General features: G+C 50.5%; 1 protein-coding gene across 1 annotated transcript in view; it reads left to right on the top strand.

The window, feature by feature from the left end:
- LOC129641151 (G-protein coupled receptor 143-like) overlaps positions 1-9,229 on the top strand; it is a 29,224-nt gene extending 19,995 nt beyond the window's left edge. The window contains exons 8-9 of the mRNA XM_055565933.1: positions 1,182-1,425; positions 9,135-9,229. Of these exons, the coding sequence (XP_055421908.1) occupies positions 1,182-1,425; positions 9,135-9,229 (339 nt within the window). The remainder of the gene's footprint in view (positions 1-1,181; positions 1,426-9,134) is intronic.
- Positions 9,230-16,445: the final 7,216 nt, after the last annotated feature.

The raw sequence follows: 16,445 nt of genomic DNA on the forward strand, positions 1-16,445 counted from the left end.
ATGTGTTATTTAAATATGCGGTGAGTTGAAGAGGTTGCGGAGCCCCCTTATCTGGCTGTGGTCCATGAGCTGGCTTGTGCATTTACTCTTGGCATCATTATTAAATGGATCTGACTCTGGTAAGTCAGTTTGGCAAGTGTTTCAAACCTTTCAGGCTGACTAAACATATCTGGGAATTTATCTGGAAGAAATGTTTCAGACTGAAAAAGCCACAGAGTTGGAGGTATTCCTTGGAACACTATCCATAAATATAAAGCATTCTAGACAACCCACATTTTTTTTTTTTTTTTTTAATAAAAGGGAATGGTTAAGTAAATCACTGTCTTTGATCTTGATGGAATGGTATGCAGATGTTGAAAATGACAATGTAAAGTATGACAATTATGAAATCTCGTAATAAGTGAAGAATGCAGGATGTAGAGATTATACTCATTTCAACTCCCTAATCACACATGTAGGCAACAATATTGCCTAGAAACACACCACCATAATCAGGTGGAAAGCTCACGGATACATCGTCCTCAATGTTTCCAGGATGTTGAGTCTCCACTGCAAAAACTCCATAACAAGTGCCTCTATGTTAGTGGAGAAGTGCCTGGGTTTCCCTGGTGGCTCAGCGGTAAAGAATCCGCCTGCCAATGAAGGAGACCCCAGTTCGATCCCTGGGTCAGGAAGATCCCCTGGAGAAGGGCCTGGCAACCCACTACTTAGCAAGTAGACAAGCGGAGAGGCGCACCGTGTCCTCAATGAAATGCGTGTGCATTCAGTGTTACCATCATTATTAAACGCATATGACTCTGGTAAGTCAGTTTGGCAAGGGTCTCAAACTTTTTAGGCAGACTAAGAATATCTGGGAATTTCTCTGGAAGAAGTGTTGCAGACTGAAAAAGCCACAGAGCTGGAGGTATCCCTTGGAACACTGTCCATAAATATAAAGCATTCTAGAGAACCCACATCGCTGGGGTGATGCCCGGGACCTTCCTCTCCACCCCTCTTGTCTCCTATGTTTCCCACGCATCTCTGAAGGCTCAGCACCTCCAAGCCAGTCTCTCTCTTGCCCCAAACCAGCCAACAGGGTGCGCCCCAGTTGAGGCCAGCCCTGTGGACCGAAGTGACCCCCGTGAGCCCCGATGCCCGTCAGCGCCCTGACTTATATGCCGTCTCTTTCTCCTCCCTTCCAGGGGATCCTGAATCCAGCCCAAGGTTTCCTCTTGTCCCTGGCCTTCTATGGCTGGACGGGCTGCCGCCTGACGCTTCCAGGTCCCAGCAAGGAGATCCAGTGGGACTCGATGACCACCTCGGCCACCGAGGGGGCTCCCCCCTCCCCCGGGGGCCCCCACGAGCCCGGGGAAGGCCCCACTCCCAAGAAGGAGCTTCCAGGTGGCACGCACACTTCCGATGAGGCCTTGAGCTTGCTTTCTGAAGGTAAGAGCCTCTGGGTAGAGGCAGGCCTAGGTTGGGGGCCCCAGGCTCCCCAGGAACTCCTTTGTCAATGACCAGGAGGCTCTCTACCCTGATTTCTGGAACCAGCTTCAGGGCATGAGTGGAAAGGGACCACCTTAATCTTGCAGCTCCTCACTCACCTCTCCTTGTAATGTGAGTGTGGTGCCTTTCCTCTGCCTGCGTGCCACGTGGCTTCAGTCCTGTTGAACTCTCTGCGTCCCCAGGGACTGTCACCCCCGCTAGGCTGCTCTGTCCCTGGGGATTCTCCAGGTGAGAATACTGGAGCGGGTTGCCATGCCCTCCTCAAGGGGATCTTCCCCACCTAGGGACTGAGCACCGTAGCCTTGTGTTAATGATCACTAGCTCTGCCTTGGGGTGCATGACATTCTGAGTCTGAGATAAACGGTCACTTCTCATCCGGTGCTGACGTGTGCTGTAAGACAATGAACAGTAGGCGACCTGACCTCTGGAGATTTTTATGTGCAGTTTTGGTTTGTCCACTTCATCCGGGGGCATTTAAGAAGAAATGCAGGTCACCTGTCACTGGCTTTTCCACTCTGTCCTCTTCAAGACTCTCGCACTGTGGTCCTCAAATTGGTCCTCTTTTTAAACTCCTGTTCATCTAATTTGGACTCCCCTGGTGGCTCAGATGATAAAGTGTCTGCCTACAATGCTGGAGACGTGGGTTTGATCCCTGAGTCGGGAAGATTCCCCTGGAGAAGGAAATGGCAACCCATTCCAATCTTCTGCCTGGAGAATCTCATGGACGGAGGAGTCTGGTGAGCTACAGTCCGTGGGGTCGCAGAGTCGGACACAACTGAGAGACTTCAGTTTCACTTTTCGTCTAATTTGGGGTTATGTCCATTAACCCAACTGATGTGGAGGATGAAAGTATTAGTTTAAGGCCCAAATAATGTTTCTTTAAAGCTTGAAAGTGAAAGTGAAGTCAAGACTGATTTCCTTTAGGATGGACTGGTTGGATCTCCTTGCAGTCCAAGGGACTCTCAAGGGTCTTCTCTAACACCACAGTTAAAGATGTGGGTAAAAATCAGCAAAGAGAATGACTCCCATATACAAGACCCCTATGTCTATACCACAGGCTGTACGGTGAGGCCAGAACCCTCAGGAACCGGGGGCCTTTTCGAATAAAGTGGTAATCTCAGAAATGAGATAAGGCTGCCTTAATCTCGGGCGTGTTTCCTTTCTCCTTTCCAGCCACTTTGCTTTCATAAGACAGAAAATACTGTTACATGTCAGAGAAAAACCCAGAGATAGAAACTCGAAGTGGTAAGTACGGTTAGGCCTCTCCCCGTCTGTCTGCACTGTTAGGATGAAGCTTGACCTGTTTATCATATCCTTAAGCCTCTATCTGCTACTTTAGGATTGACTTCCAGGCCGACATGCTTCCACCGAGCCTTCGTCATTAAGCATCTAACATGGTGTCTGGCACTTACTCGCCACTTAACAGAAAAGGCAACTGAATTTGAACAAATATTCCTTGAGCGCCTGCAACCCAATCAACACTATTTTAGCTGAGGTGGGGGCTGGGGTGTGAGCATCTCTGAGAAGCATCATGTGGCAACTTAGAAATAAAGACTTATAAATAAATAAAGGCTGGATTTGCATTTAGTTTGGTGGTGGGAAGCTGGAGAGAGGCAGGTAGGGAAGAGATCCATCCAGGGGTGTTTACAGATTCTGCATTTTTATCTTGGGGCCAGCAAAAGGTCAGTTAAGGTTTCTGAGCGGAGACAGAACACGTACATTTGCTCATAGGAGTAACCTAGTGACTGGAAAATTCCATGGATGGAGGAGCCTAGTTGGGCTACAGTCCATGGGTTCGCAAAGAGTCGGACACGACTGAGCGACTTCACTTTCATGATTGTGGCGACGATTCACAGTGAGAGGATCTCTGTATAATTCCTGATGACAACTTGAGTTCAAAATACGAGGAGCATCTTTGTAAAGAATCACGATTTCCCCCAAGCCCTCCCATCTTTCCAATAATCCCTTGCTTTTCCATTCTTCCTCCTTCTCCATGCAATCCCGTGTTTCCCACAAAGCTCTGTTTCCCTGTAATTCCCTACTTCTCCCTCCAACCCCGTGTCTTTTCCAACTCTACACTTCTCCCACAATTTCCTTTCTTCCCCATAATCCTTGCCCTGCCCACAACTCTCCATTGTCCCACAGCTTTCTGTTTCATTCCAGAATCCCTCTTCCGAATAATTTTACTTTCCCACAGCTCTTTGCTGTCTGTGGTCAGTCTCATATCACCATTCTATCTCCTAGGGTTCTGTTTCCGACCACATTTCAGTTCTTCTGCCATTTTATTCTTCTATGATTTTCTGTTCTCATTTTTGTTTTTTTTCTTTTCCACAACTGCCTATTCATCCCCAAATTATTCATTCTTATGCAAAAATCTCCCAGGGCTCCCCTAACCCTCTTTTCAGGACGACCAGTCTCTCCCACAACACGCTTTCCCTGTAACGAAACAAAGCAAGACTGTATGATCCTTGCCCACTGCCGCCCGCTATTCCATCATGTTCTTTGCCTGCCTGCTGCGGGTGGAGAAGTTTAGTCAAAGAATCAGTTTAATCACAGAGGTGAGAAATGCTAAAACAAAGGAAAATAGTCAAAGGAGACCAAATAATAATAATGTACTCATTAAGTGTAGTGAGATTTCCACTGTAGCTCAAACAGCAAAGAATCTGCCTGTGAGGCAGGAGACCTGGGTTTGATCCCTGGGTCGGGAAGATCCCCTGGAGAAGAGAATGGCAACCCACTCCAGTATTATTGCCTGGAGAATTCCAGGACAGAGGAGCCTGGTGGGCTACAGTCCATGGGGTCACAAAGAGACATGACTGAGTGACTAACACATAGACACCAGGACCTTTAGTTCTTTCTGAAGGGGTTATAGATAATATTCTGAGCCACCTCCTGTGAGCTGTCTTATAGATACCAAAACACACCAGGTGGAAACGTTAACGACATGATGACCCGACTGTACCCAGGACTTGCTGCTGCTGCTGCTGCTAAGTCGCTTCAGTCTTCTCCGACTCTGTGCGACCCCATAGACGGCAGCCCACCAGGCTCCCCCGTCCCTGGGATTCTCCAGGCAAGAACACTGGAGTGGGTTGCCATTTCCTTCTCCAATGCATGCAAGTGAAAAGTGAATGTGAAGTCGCTCAGTCGTGTCTGACTCTTAGCGACCCCATGGACTGCAGCCCACCAGGCTCCTCCGTCCATGGGATTTTCCGGGCAAGAGTACTGGAGTGGGGTGCCATTGCCTTCTCCGCAACAATTCCGAGAACTGACCGCAAAGACATGGGAACACGTGCACCGGGAAATAAAGATTATCTGCACCTAAAACAGCCATGGTGTTGCTAGTCAGTGAAGGTGATTATCAAAGGTAACTGCACTGCTTCTGCGTGTAACGCGCCTCCCCCGCCCCACCGCAACTTTGTCTCTAAAAGCTCTCACCCTCTGCCTGTCGGGGGGTTGGCCTTTAGACAGATGTCTGCCACCCGCCCTGTAGTTGCCGGCATCTGAAATAAAGCAAATTTTTCCTTTCCACCAGCCTGGCCCGCTTATTGGCTTTTGAGTGGCGAGCAGCCAGACCCTTTCATGCATACCTTTTGGTCACTGTAATTTTCTGTTCTGACAATCCTGTATCTCTCCCTCAAGTTCCTGTGTCCTTTCCCACAGCACCCTTTCTCACGATTCTGTCTCGCCCATCTCTCTGTATCCTCTGACACAATTCCGTGGCCCCAAAAGTTCCTTTTTCTCTCCAGGATGCCACGCTTTCTCACGAGTCTCTTTTCCCTTCATCATCCCTCATCTCCCTCTTGCAGTTTTCTCTTCTGCGATTCTGTTACTCTCACAATACCTTGTCTTTGCCTCCACTCCCTGTTTCCTCTTTCTCCCCCTCCCACCCCCACATGGTTCTATTTTGCACAATCTTCCCTTGATCTTCAGAGTTCCCTGTTCTCTCCCATGTTTCCCCGTTACCTTCCACATTTCTATCCTGTCTCATGCGTCTTGGTGTCTCAGATTCTTTCCTGCCACCCACGTGCGGTCTACATAACTCCTGGTGGTTCCATGGGTTCCCAAAGCCCAGGGAGTATGGGAGTGAACACACCCCAGGGCCTCCAGTCTGTCAGACTGGCTAAACCTTGAAGGCAGTTCCACAGCTTGAAGGGGATGCAGGGCTAGGTGTCACACATTCTCTATAGCTTATGCTCCGTACCTCCTGGCTGGGGTTGCCAATTTAGGGCTTTGAGATGTCAAGGAATCCAAGGACAATGGCCCAGGGCCCAAGAGACGACATGCCTCCCCGAATGCTAGGTCTACACGGAGCCAGGAAGCTCCCAAGAGCCTGCCTGGACTTGCAAGGCTCACTGCCGGGAGTTGCTAGGAAGGAGGCCTGGCCCTTGGGCACTGTGAGGTCACCAGCAGCTGCGCTTCCTGCAAGGACACTCAGGTATTCACACGCCACCGATGCAGAATGAGTACACACCCACCACAGCCTTGTTGGATTTGCTAAGACCAGACGAGAAACCCGTGGAAAGGCAGACATGCTGGAAAGCACTCGGTGCAGACAGCAGGCCAGCTCAGCCCAGGCGGGACTAGGCTTGGGGGGTCAGGGGTCATCTGCAACGGTGTTGGCATCTGAGACTCACAGAGTGGTTGTGGCAAGAAGGGGTCTCCTTTGTGGAGCCCTAGGGGACAGCGAAGGATGCAAGAACTTAGGAGAAACAAAAAACCACAGGATGTGGAGCATGCCCCAAAGTGTCAGGTCACGAGGGTGGGCGCTGAGCTGAGACCTCGATCATGAGCCGCTGTGTGACCCTCCAGGCCATGGTCTTTCTGCAAGAACTACAGAGACTGCACACAAGTTCCCACGAGCTCAGGATGTGAGGGTAAACAGTGTGGGGTGACCCTGTGAGAAATCAAAGCCTTTGTGAAGCGCCTCCAGCAGGAATGCGGTTTTGGAACTGGAAGTCATCTTCCCAGCTGGTGCCTGGTCTCCAGTTGAGCTGTTTCAAATCCTAAAAGATGACGCTGTGAAAGTGCTGCACTCAATATGCCAGCAAATTTGGAAAACTCAGCAGTGGCCAAAGGACTGGAAAAGGTCAGTTTTCATTCCAATCCCAAAGAAAGGCAATGCCAAAGAATGCTCAAACTACAGCTCAATTGCACTCATCTCACACGCTAGTAAAGTGATGCTTAAAATTCTCCAAGCCAGGCTTCAGGAATACGTGAACTGTGAACTTCCAGATGTTCAATCTGGTTTTAGAAAAGGCAGAGGAACCAAAGATCAAATTGCCAACATCTGCTGGATCATCAAAAAAGCAAGAGAGTTCCAGAAAAAAATCTACTTTTGCTTTATTGACTATGCCAAAGCCTTTAAGCGTGTGAATCATAACAAACTGTGGAAAATTTTTAAAGAGATGGGAATACCAGACCACCCGACTTGCCTCCTGAGAAATCTGTATGCAGGTCAGGAAGCAACAGTTAGAACTGGACATGGCACAACAGACTGGTTCCAAATAGGAAAAGGAGTACATCAAGGCTGTATATTATCACCCTGCTTATTTAACTTATATGCAGAGTACATCATGAGAAACGCTGGGCTGGATGAAGCACAAGCTGGAATCAAGATTGCCAGGAGAAATATCAATAACCTCAGATACACAGATGACACCACCCATATGGTAGAAAGTGAAAATGAACTAAAGACCTGTTAATGAAAGTGAAAGAGGAGAGTGAAAAAGTTGGCTTAACGCTCAACATTCAGAAAACTAAGATCATGGCATCTGGTCCTATCACTTCATGGCAAATAGATGGGGAAACAATGGAAACTGAGAAACTTTATTTATTTATTTTTTTTGGCTCCAAAATAACTGCAGATTGGGACTGCAGTCCATGGGGTCGCAGAGTCGGACACGACTGAGAAACTGAACTGAACTGACTGCCTGGCCTCCAGGAGGAGTGTGTTCTCCGCTCCAGCCAAACAGCTGCTCCCACCATCTCAACGGGCAACCTGGACTCTCCTGAGATGGGGCTGCAGGGTCCATGCCCGTTTACGTGAGCCTTTCCCCCCCTCTCCCGTCTTCTAAATTCCTCTGCTCTCTGTGGGCTCATCCCTGTTGGTGTGACCTACTCTGACCTACAGCCCCCCGGACGTATCTTCATCCTGCCCTGGGAGGACCCTCCCAGCGCCTCTCCCCACGCAGCCCACCATGGGGTTTCGTGTGGTGGTCATGGGGCTGCTACAAGCACTCTTGTTGGTCTGGTGGTTAAGAATTTGCTTTACGATGCAAGGAACACCAGTCTGACCCCTGGTCCAAGAAGATCCCACATGCCATGGGGCAACAAAGCCCGTGTGCCACCAACTATTCAGCCTATGAGCCACAAATACTGAAACCCGTGCTCTGCACAACAGAAAACAAACCCACTTACGGCAACTAGAGAAAGCCCACGTATAGCAACAACAGGCCCAGCACAACTACAAAGAAATAATTTAAAATAATGCACTTAAAGCATAAGCGACTCAAAAAAAAAAAAAGTTGGACGTCATCGAAATTAAAAAAGTTAAAAAAATAAAGGAAAAAGGAAGTGCTGTGAACAATGGCATATCCGTAGAGGGCAGGAGACTAGTTTTAGCGAGGTGTCCAGGACACCTCCTTGAGAATGAAGTGACATTTGAGTTGAGACTTGAGTGCAGTGTGGGAGTGAGCCACAAGAACATCAGGAGAGCTTCATAGGTAGAAAAGGGGACGTGCAAAGGCCGTGTGGCAGGACTGAGCTTGGGTATAAAGAAGCCTGTGCCTGAAGTTTGTGAGCGAGCAGAGGGTCATGACGGGAACAGGCTGCAGCTGTCCATAGGGTGTATAGGTTGAGAGAATTTGGGATTTGGAGGTTTTCAGCAACGGGAGTCACCTGTCTCATGCACAGTTGAAAAGGCCACCCTTCCCTATGTCTTCCGTGGCTCATTCCTCATACACACACACACACACACCCCCTAGAACCTGGCACAACAGCAGGCAAGCCTGGGTATTTCTGCCCTGAGAGAATAATCTTCACATCTGTTCCCACAGGGTCCAGAGGCAGGTGTGTCATCGGGATGGATTAAACGGGCCTCTAGGGGTACAGTTTTGGCAAGTGATGCCTGGCTTTGATTCCACTGATTGCTCCCCACACCCTTCCCCCTCCTCCAGCCACATGGCATCATCCGTGAAAAGGCCACTCTCAGTTTTACCAACAGAAGGCCTCCGGGCACTTCCTGGAATTGTGCAAGTGGTGGCCAGGTGACCATGGAGCCCCCTGCTCAAGTGACCCCCCCCCAGGACCACAGAGCACTGAGATATTGGGACCCCTGATTTAGCGCAAGTCCCAGGGCCCCAAAGCTGCACGGTGTCAACAGGCCCGGTTTCCATTTGCTCTGCAGCGTCCACAGGGTTTGGCTGAGGGTGTCTCAGGGCAAGGGTAGTGGGGTGGATACAGTCATGACATCAGTCAAGTTGCCCGAGATGATTCTGTAGGGTTTGCTCTGTCCTTTGGGATGCTTTAATCCCGCGTAGGTGGACGTATTAAGTATTTTTCTTTTTTCGCTTTTTAATACGGCCGTGCAAGTTGTGAAAGGCATTCCCGGACATTGACACCGACCCGTGACACTCTTTCCTCCTCCCCAGGTTCCGACGGCAGCACCATTGAGATCCACATCGCAAGCGGGTCCCGCGGCGGAAAGGTGGCGGACTCTCTTCCGAAAGTCCAAGGAGACCCGTAGAGAGGATGAGACAGGGGGGTCTGGACCCTGTGTGTATTTTCAGATGCGAGGGTTCTCATCCCTTATGACGGTACTCTTGCCCCGCAGTCAGCACACTGCGGGGTGTAGCGTCCCCCCCACTGAATCTTCCTGCGGTCACAGTTAACAGCATGTTCTCTGGCAGCCTCTGTGTGACGCAGAGGCCCACCGTGAGCCTGTGCTTGGGAAGGAAAGGCGGATTCCCTTGGAGACCAGCAGCTTGTCCGGAGTCTCCGTGGACGTTCGTTTTTCTGATCTGGCCAGATCCAGGTCCTTGGAAGAGTTAATAAATAACAATAATTAAAAAAAAAGAAGTAGTTGTGTCCGAGCTCCCAGCCTGACTTGGGGTCTGTCTGAATAACACCTCTAAGCGAATGCTCTTGTTTAAGATACGTGATGATGCAGGGACCGCTGATGCACCTGGGAGCAAGTTCGCCATCCACCACTAGGGGGCAGAGGAGGGCAGGCTTGGACCACCAGGTTAGCCTTCGCTCGGTCCTCAGCTGTGTTGAGCGGTAGTGATTCAGTCTAAGGGAGGCTTCCATTCAGTTCAGTTCAGTGGCTCAGCCGGGTCGGATTCTTGGCGACCCCATGGACTGCAGCACGCCAGGCCTCCCTGTCCATCACCAGCTCCCAGAGCTTGCTCAAAGGCATGTCCATCCAGCCGGTGATGCCATCCAACCATCTCATCCTCTGTCGTCCCCTTCTCCACCTGCCCTCAATCTTTGCCCGCATCAGGGTCTTTTCCAAGGAGTCAGTTCTTCGCATCCTGTGGCCAAAGTATTGGAGCTTCAGTATCAGTCCTTCCAATGCACACCCAGGACTGATCTGCTTTATGATGGACTGGTTGGATCTTCTTGCAGTCCAAGGGACTCTCAAGAGTCTTCTCCAACACCACAGTTCAAAAGCATCAATTCTTCAGCACTCAGCCTTCTTTATGGTCCAACTCTCACATCCACGCATGACTATGGGAAAAACCATAGCTTTGATTATACGGGCTTAGGACCTGACTCTGCTTAGATCATTGCCTACATTTCCCTCTTTCCATAATTTTACATATATAATAATATAAAGCTGTCCTTTGGTATCCATGAGAGGTTTGTTCTGGGACCCCCACGGATACCAAAATCCACGGACGCCGTCCACATCTGCATAGTCTGCTTTTGCGGGGCAGTGTGGATGACTGTCTGTTTACAGACTTTATGTATTATAAACATACATGTGTATATACATATTTGGAGACAAAAATATTGTACACACTACACACAGCAGACACAAGCCACCTAGGTAAGTCTATGGCACAAGCACACGTTTCCTCAGTTCTGCTGTGTGACGCTCATTCACATCAAGATGAGGACTCTTGTCTCACTCTGGAAAAGCTGCCCAAGCTGCTTCTGGATTTGTGCTTTTGGAGTCCTAGGGCCACAGACAGGATTCAGGGCATCCCACAACCGTGGCTGTGGTACCCCAGAGCCGCACGCTCCTAAATCTGCACTTATTACATCACAACCACCTTGATCCAAAGTGTCCAGCAGCGGTAAAAAGGACTTTTGAGCCTTTCTCGGTTCTTAACCTCTGTATCGATATCCTGTCTGCCCCAGTCATCAGAGAAGCCCCGAGACCTCTCCTCTGAGGGATCCCCCTGCCGAGCAAGACATAGCCCCAACCCCACTCTAGAGCAAAGGTGATAGCCGCTGGCTTCCCCAGGCTCCCTTGCAGCTAGAGTGTGTCTGGCGCGGCCGATGAGACTCGTGCCCCAAGTCAATGTTGGAAACTGATGCGCAAGGCAATGGGCTGTGCAGAAGCAATTCCGGGGAGGGGTTGGCAGCTGCATGTCTGCTTTGGAAGGCAGCCTGGGTGAGCCCCGAGGGGTCAGCCCAGTGTCTGGCATCGAGCTGTGGGCAGCACCCCAGTGCTGTGTGTATTACCTGCGTGGCCCTGATTCTGTGCCTGGCTCTAGCCAGTTCTATTTGCACTGCCCCCCACACCTGGGATACCCCAGAGCTGCTCAATATACTCCTCAGCCATTCTTTCTGGCTTACGTTAGCCAGAGTCCAGTGGCTCAGCTGGTAAAGAATCTGCCTGCAATGCAGAAGACCTGGGTTCGATCCCTGGGTCGGGAAGATCCTCTGGAGAAGGAAATGGCAACCCACTCCAGTATTCTTGCCTGGAGAACTCCAGGGACAGAGGAGCCTGGCGGGCTACACACAGTCCACGGGGTAGCAAAGAGTCAGACACGACTTAAGCAACTAAGTTTCACTTTCAGTTCAGTTCAGTTGCTCAGTCATGTCTCTTTGCAACCCCATGGACTGCAGCACACCAGGCCTCCCTGTCCATCACCAACTCCCAGGGTCCACCCAAACCCATGTACACGAGTCGGTGATGCCATCCAGCCATCTCATCCTCTGTCGTCCCCTTCTCCTCCTGCCCTCAATCTTTCCCAGCACCAGGGTCTTTTCCAATGAGTCAGCTCTTCGCATCAGGTGGCCAAAGTATTGGAGTTTCAGCTTCAACATCAGTCCTTTCAATGAATACCCAAGACTGATCTCCTTTAGGATGGACTGGTTGGATTTCCTTGCAGTCCAAGGGACTCTCAAGAGTCTTCTCCAACACCACAGTTCAAAAGCATCAATTCTTCGGTGCTCAGCTTTCTTTATAGTCCAACTCTCACATCAATACATGACCACTGGGAAAACCACAGCCTTGTAAAGTGTTTAAATGAGCCTACTCATTGCCTTATTGGAAAGATTCCCCACCTCCTCATTCACAATCATGGTTTTGGTGGAGTTTCTCTCAGCAACTCCGCTCAAGCATAAATGTTTCCCTTTATAGGAGCTCCCATGCTCCAGACTATTATTAACTTCAAGGCTCAGGGGAAGGTAACACTTTTAACAGTCCCTGCCTGACCCCACCCCTGTGGAGTGTCCCTCCCCTCGACTTCCCTTGCCGCTCTGCGGGTGGACCTGTAATGTTAACTTTGCTTACCTTGCACGTGGATGAAGACACTTTGCAGAAAAAGGGAGCCAGGCTGGGGAAAAAACAACAAAAATTCCACCCAATTCTGAGTCTTTCGTAAAGGTCCGTATCTGCTGCCCACGCCTTCCCATGCATGTAAACTAGTGATTTGCAGGCTCCCAAGACTGACAGTGACGAACACCAGCGCCCACAGGTGCACAGAACCCTCGCCATGAGTATGAACACCTCAAAGACCTTTTAGAAACATCACCCAGATGTGGGCTCCTAAAAAAAGAAACCAAGCAAGTTCTCTGCTCCATGAGTGGAAACTCAGATTCCCAAAACAAACTGGGGAAGGGGGGAGTGGTTCTCAATGGACAAATATGTTTAGAATCACTGCAGCAGAGGGTTCCATACAGATGAAAGTTAGATAAAAGCTCGGGCAATCTGGTCTCAACCCAGTTTCCGTCATAGCACAGAGACCTCCTTGGAGCTGAGCCCGAGCTACCAGTGTGTTGCTTCAGCTACGGAAGCCCGAGTTCCAACACACTCGTTTACCAGTGGTTAAGTCCCACCATGCAACGTGCACCCCAGTGGGTTCGGGACATGGCTCACCCCAGACCCTTCAGCAGCAGGGCTCCGGAGTGCTCACCCCAGATCCGCTGCGTGAAAGCACCCTCGGTCAGCTCGGCAAGGCTTACAAAAAAAAAAAAAAGAGAAACAAAACCAGGCAGGTCTGCACCCCGGGCAACACTGGGGCAGAAGCAACAGCCCAGGTCTGGCGTGACTGCCACAAAGGGTCAGCTTGTGGCCGGAGGACACAGGGCTCTTTGGGGTGACTCACATGCATGGCCAAATGCAGCCCGTCTGGCCGCCTCTGTGTCAGCTCCCTGCTGCCTATCACCAGGGGGACATCGCTTCAAAGTGACCATGTCACTTCTGTTTACTGATTACAGCGGCATAAAGGGAATTGGTCACCGTCTGTATGTGTCTGCTTGAACCGTGTGCTGTGCCCGGTCACCAGCATCCCTACAACTTTAGGTTCTTTTAACTCTTATTATTCATCCTGCACCTCAAAACTGCCAGCGACACAAGCCTGCAGGCAGGAGAACATCCATCTGCTTTTTGAGTTTTCTAAAACTGCCAGCCTGAAACAAAGTAACGAGAATGAAACTAGTTACAAAAAAAAAAAAAAGCACACTCGCCTTTCACATCATAACGCATCTGCAACCTCTGGTCTTTTCATCTGGTTTACAACAAACTGGTTGTAAAAGCAGCCCCGGCCCCTGCCCATTTCTCCCAGAGGAAAAAACCCCAAACAAACAAGAACTTGGGGACTTGAGGCAGCGGAGTTAGCGTGGGCCCCCCAGACGAACAAGAAAGCACACACAGAAAGTTCTCTATCAAAATAGAGCAATTTATTTAAGATAACCGAATATGGTCTGTTGATTCTCTCTTGGAACAAATGAGCCATCTCTCTCTCTCTCACACACACACAAATGGTGATTCACACACACACACACACGCGCGCGCACACACACACACACACACACGGTGATTCTCTTTCCGGGAGCATGTGAGGGTGGGGGTTGTGGTGGGGCATTGATGGAGAGAACGGAACGGGGTGGTGGGGGGGCCGTGTGGATGGAACAGAAGCTGGAAGATGCGGACAGGACATCTGGCTGTACGTCTGACACAGACAATAAAAACCGCAGAAGCCAGACATTCACAAACCTCAGGGAGCGGCGGGAGGAAAACACTCTGCATTGGATGGGAAACACGATCAGAAAAAAAAAAGTAGGCTGAAAAGTTAAAACAAAACAAAACAAAAAGTAGACCCTTACTCCCGACAAAGTGCACTTCACTCGGCTCCGAGATCTCTCTTCCGAAAGACAAAGTGAACATGGCGGTTCTGTAGCCGTGGAGTGGGATCGGACGCGCTTCCCTGGGCGTGCGTGCGCGCGCGCGAGCAGGACGAACTCCCCGGCAAGGTGGACGATTCCAGGCATGGATCTGTGCGTTACTCTCTGCTTTCAGCACCAAGGTCCCATCTGCGCACTGAGGACTACGAAGCGCTCTACACGAAGTCTAGAAGCCGCTTGCATGGACGAAGCGATGTGCCCACTGAGCGCTGGCAGAGGGTGCAGCGGGTGTGACTCAGGGCAGGCATGATTTCAGAGGCGCCGGCTGCCTCCTCCTCGTGGTCCCCATCCCGGGGCCTCTTCTTGATGGTTCATGGGCAGTTCTGCCTTCCTCAGCAGCTTCAGTTCATCGCCATGCCCGGTATCCAGTCAGTGTCCTTAGCCTTACAGCCCCCCTGGCTCCAACCCGGCAACTTCCAGCCTGGTACAGGTTTACCAGGAGGCCCCCGTCAACACTTGGGAGACCCTGCGTACCAACCTCCCCGTGACGATCCTCTCGTGAGCCTTTTATATAGAATCCCACCTTCACCACCCTCCAGCAGCATTTGGCTCATCAAACGCAAACCTTGTCTGGACCCCGGGCAGCTGATGCTGTGTGGACAGTGACACGTTTTCATTCGGGGAAGGGTCCAGACGGTGTTCAACTAGACCTCTGCAAACTGCATCTCAAAGTTAATCATTTTGGGGGGGTGGGGGGGTTCAGTGATTATCCGTGGACGCCTGAGGGCGTCTGCTATCTTCAAAGGTGGGAGTGGAAACGCCAATAAAACAATGACCTTCTGAAAGTTTAAGTGTTTAGATATAGCAGAGCCTGAGAACACGCCCGACCTGTGAAGAGTGCCTGTTGGTCTTCTGCCGTCAGGGGGGTTTGAAAAGCTCTCAGATCCATGGAGATAATGAGCTGAGAGAGAGGAATGCACTCTGGCTTTGGGGCTGCTCCCAGGACAATCCAACTTCTGCATAAAGGCCTAAGCCATGCCTTACCATTGGCTTTTGGGTCCATGGACAGATACCACCACCCTCCAAAACCATCCAGGCTGGTTGCTGGAACACACAAGGGCTGCAACCTACCCACCGCCAGCCCCATCCCCGGGGGAAGACGGATAAGCCCAGAGGCCCTGCTGCTAATTTACAAGCTGGGTCAGCATGGGGTCAGGACAGCGGTAAAAGTACAAAGGTTACCTGATCCAAGGGAAAGGAAAAACTCCCCTAGGGACACACAAAGCCATGTTTTAATTTTTTTTTTTTTTTTTTTTTAAAAACAGTAAAAAGATTCGTTGTTTAAAAAAAAAGGGCAATTTCTCCTGACCTGCTGCCAGAGGAAGCAAATTGTGAAGATGGCCTGTGAACTGAGACACCCTACCTCTGTTAATTCACCCTCAGGACTGAAAACCTCTCTCCAATCACGTCTGTTGCTGTGAGACCCAGTGAGGTCCCGGAGGCCCCTCCAGTTGGTCAGCCCTGCAGGGAGTTGGCCGAGCCGCTCCTGGTTTAGAGGGGGGTCCCCCCGCCCATGGCCCCGAGTCTTGAACAAAGTGGCATTGGTGTTGTGCAGCGGGATGGTTCCGACGGCCCCCTTTCAGCGATGCTGGTTCTGCGAACGCTTCTTGGGTTCGGGGGCACCCCCTTGTCCGCTGTTCTGGTCCAATGCACCAGGAAAAAAGAAACGTCCAGGTCTTCCTGGAGCAGAAAAGGGGCTGGGGTCTTCCTCTCTGGCCGCACAGACCAGCCCCAAAGCCGACCCCAGAGCTGCCCACCCAGAGCCCCCTCACTGCCTTCCACCAAGTTCAAAGTGAAGGGACCCCTCTACCTGTCTCTTCCTAAAGGTTTCTTTTGTTGTTGTTGTTAAATATGACTCACACAAAGCGCTCGTGTCTGAATGGCCATTTTACGATTTTAAAATTGTTTTAACGTAAAAAATATCTTTTTCTTCTCCAAAAATACTCCGGGCTCTTTCTCTTATAAGTCACTTTTTTTTTTCTTCTTCCCCCTCCTTGTAAAAAGTCCCCCTTGCCCTGCCTTCTTACATAAAGCACTTATTATGCGCCAAAAGTGCCCTTGAGACTGGAAGATGGGAGGCGACTATGAGGGAGGAGGAGGGGGAGGGGGATGGGGGAGGGGGAAGGGGAAGATGCAGGCCAGAAAGCACGGCATCTGACAGAGGGGGGCTGTCTCTCCAGTGGGTGAAACAACAGCAAAGAAGCAAGACACCCAGTAACAGTCTCCACCTTGGACCCAAGGCCCGCCCCGCCTCCCCCACTTCCACCCCACCAACCAAGACGACAGGATTCCAGCCCATAGAAAAACCACGGGGACAAAGG

The sequence above is a fragment of the Bubalus kerabau genome, unplaced genomic scaffold (assembly GCF_029407905.1).
Source record: "Bubalus kerabau isolate K-KA32 ecotype Philippines breed swamp buffalo unplaced genomic scaffold, PCC_UOA_SB_1v2 scaffold_78, whole genome shotgun sequence".
Taxonomy (NCBI): domain Eukaryota; kingdom Metazoa; phylum Chordata; class Mammalia; order Artiodactyla; family Bovidae; genus Bubalus; species Bubalus kerabau.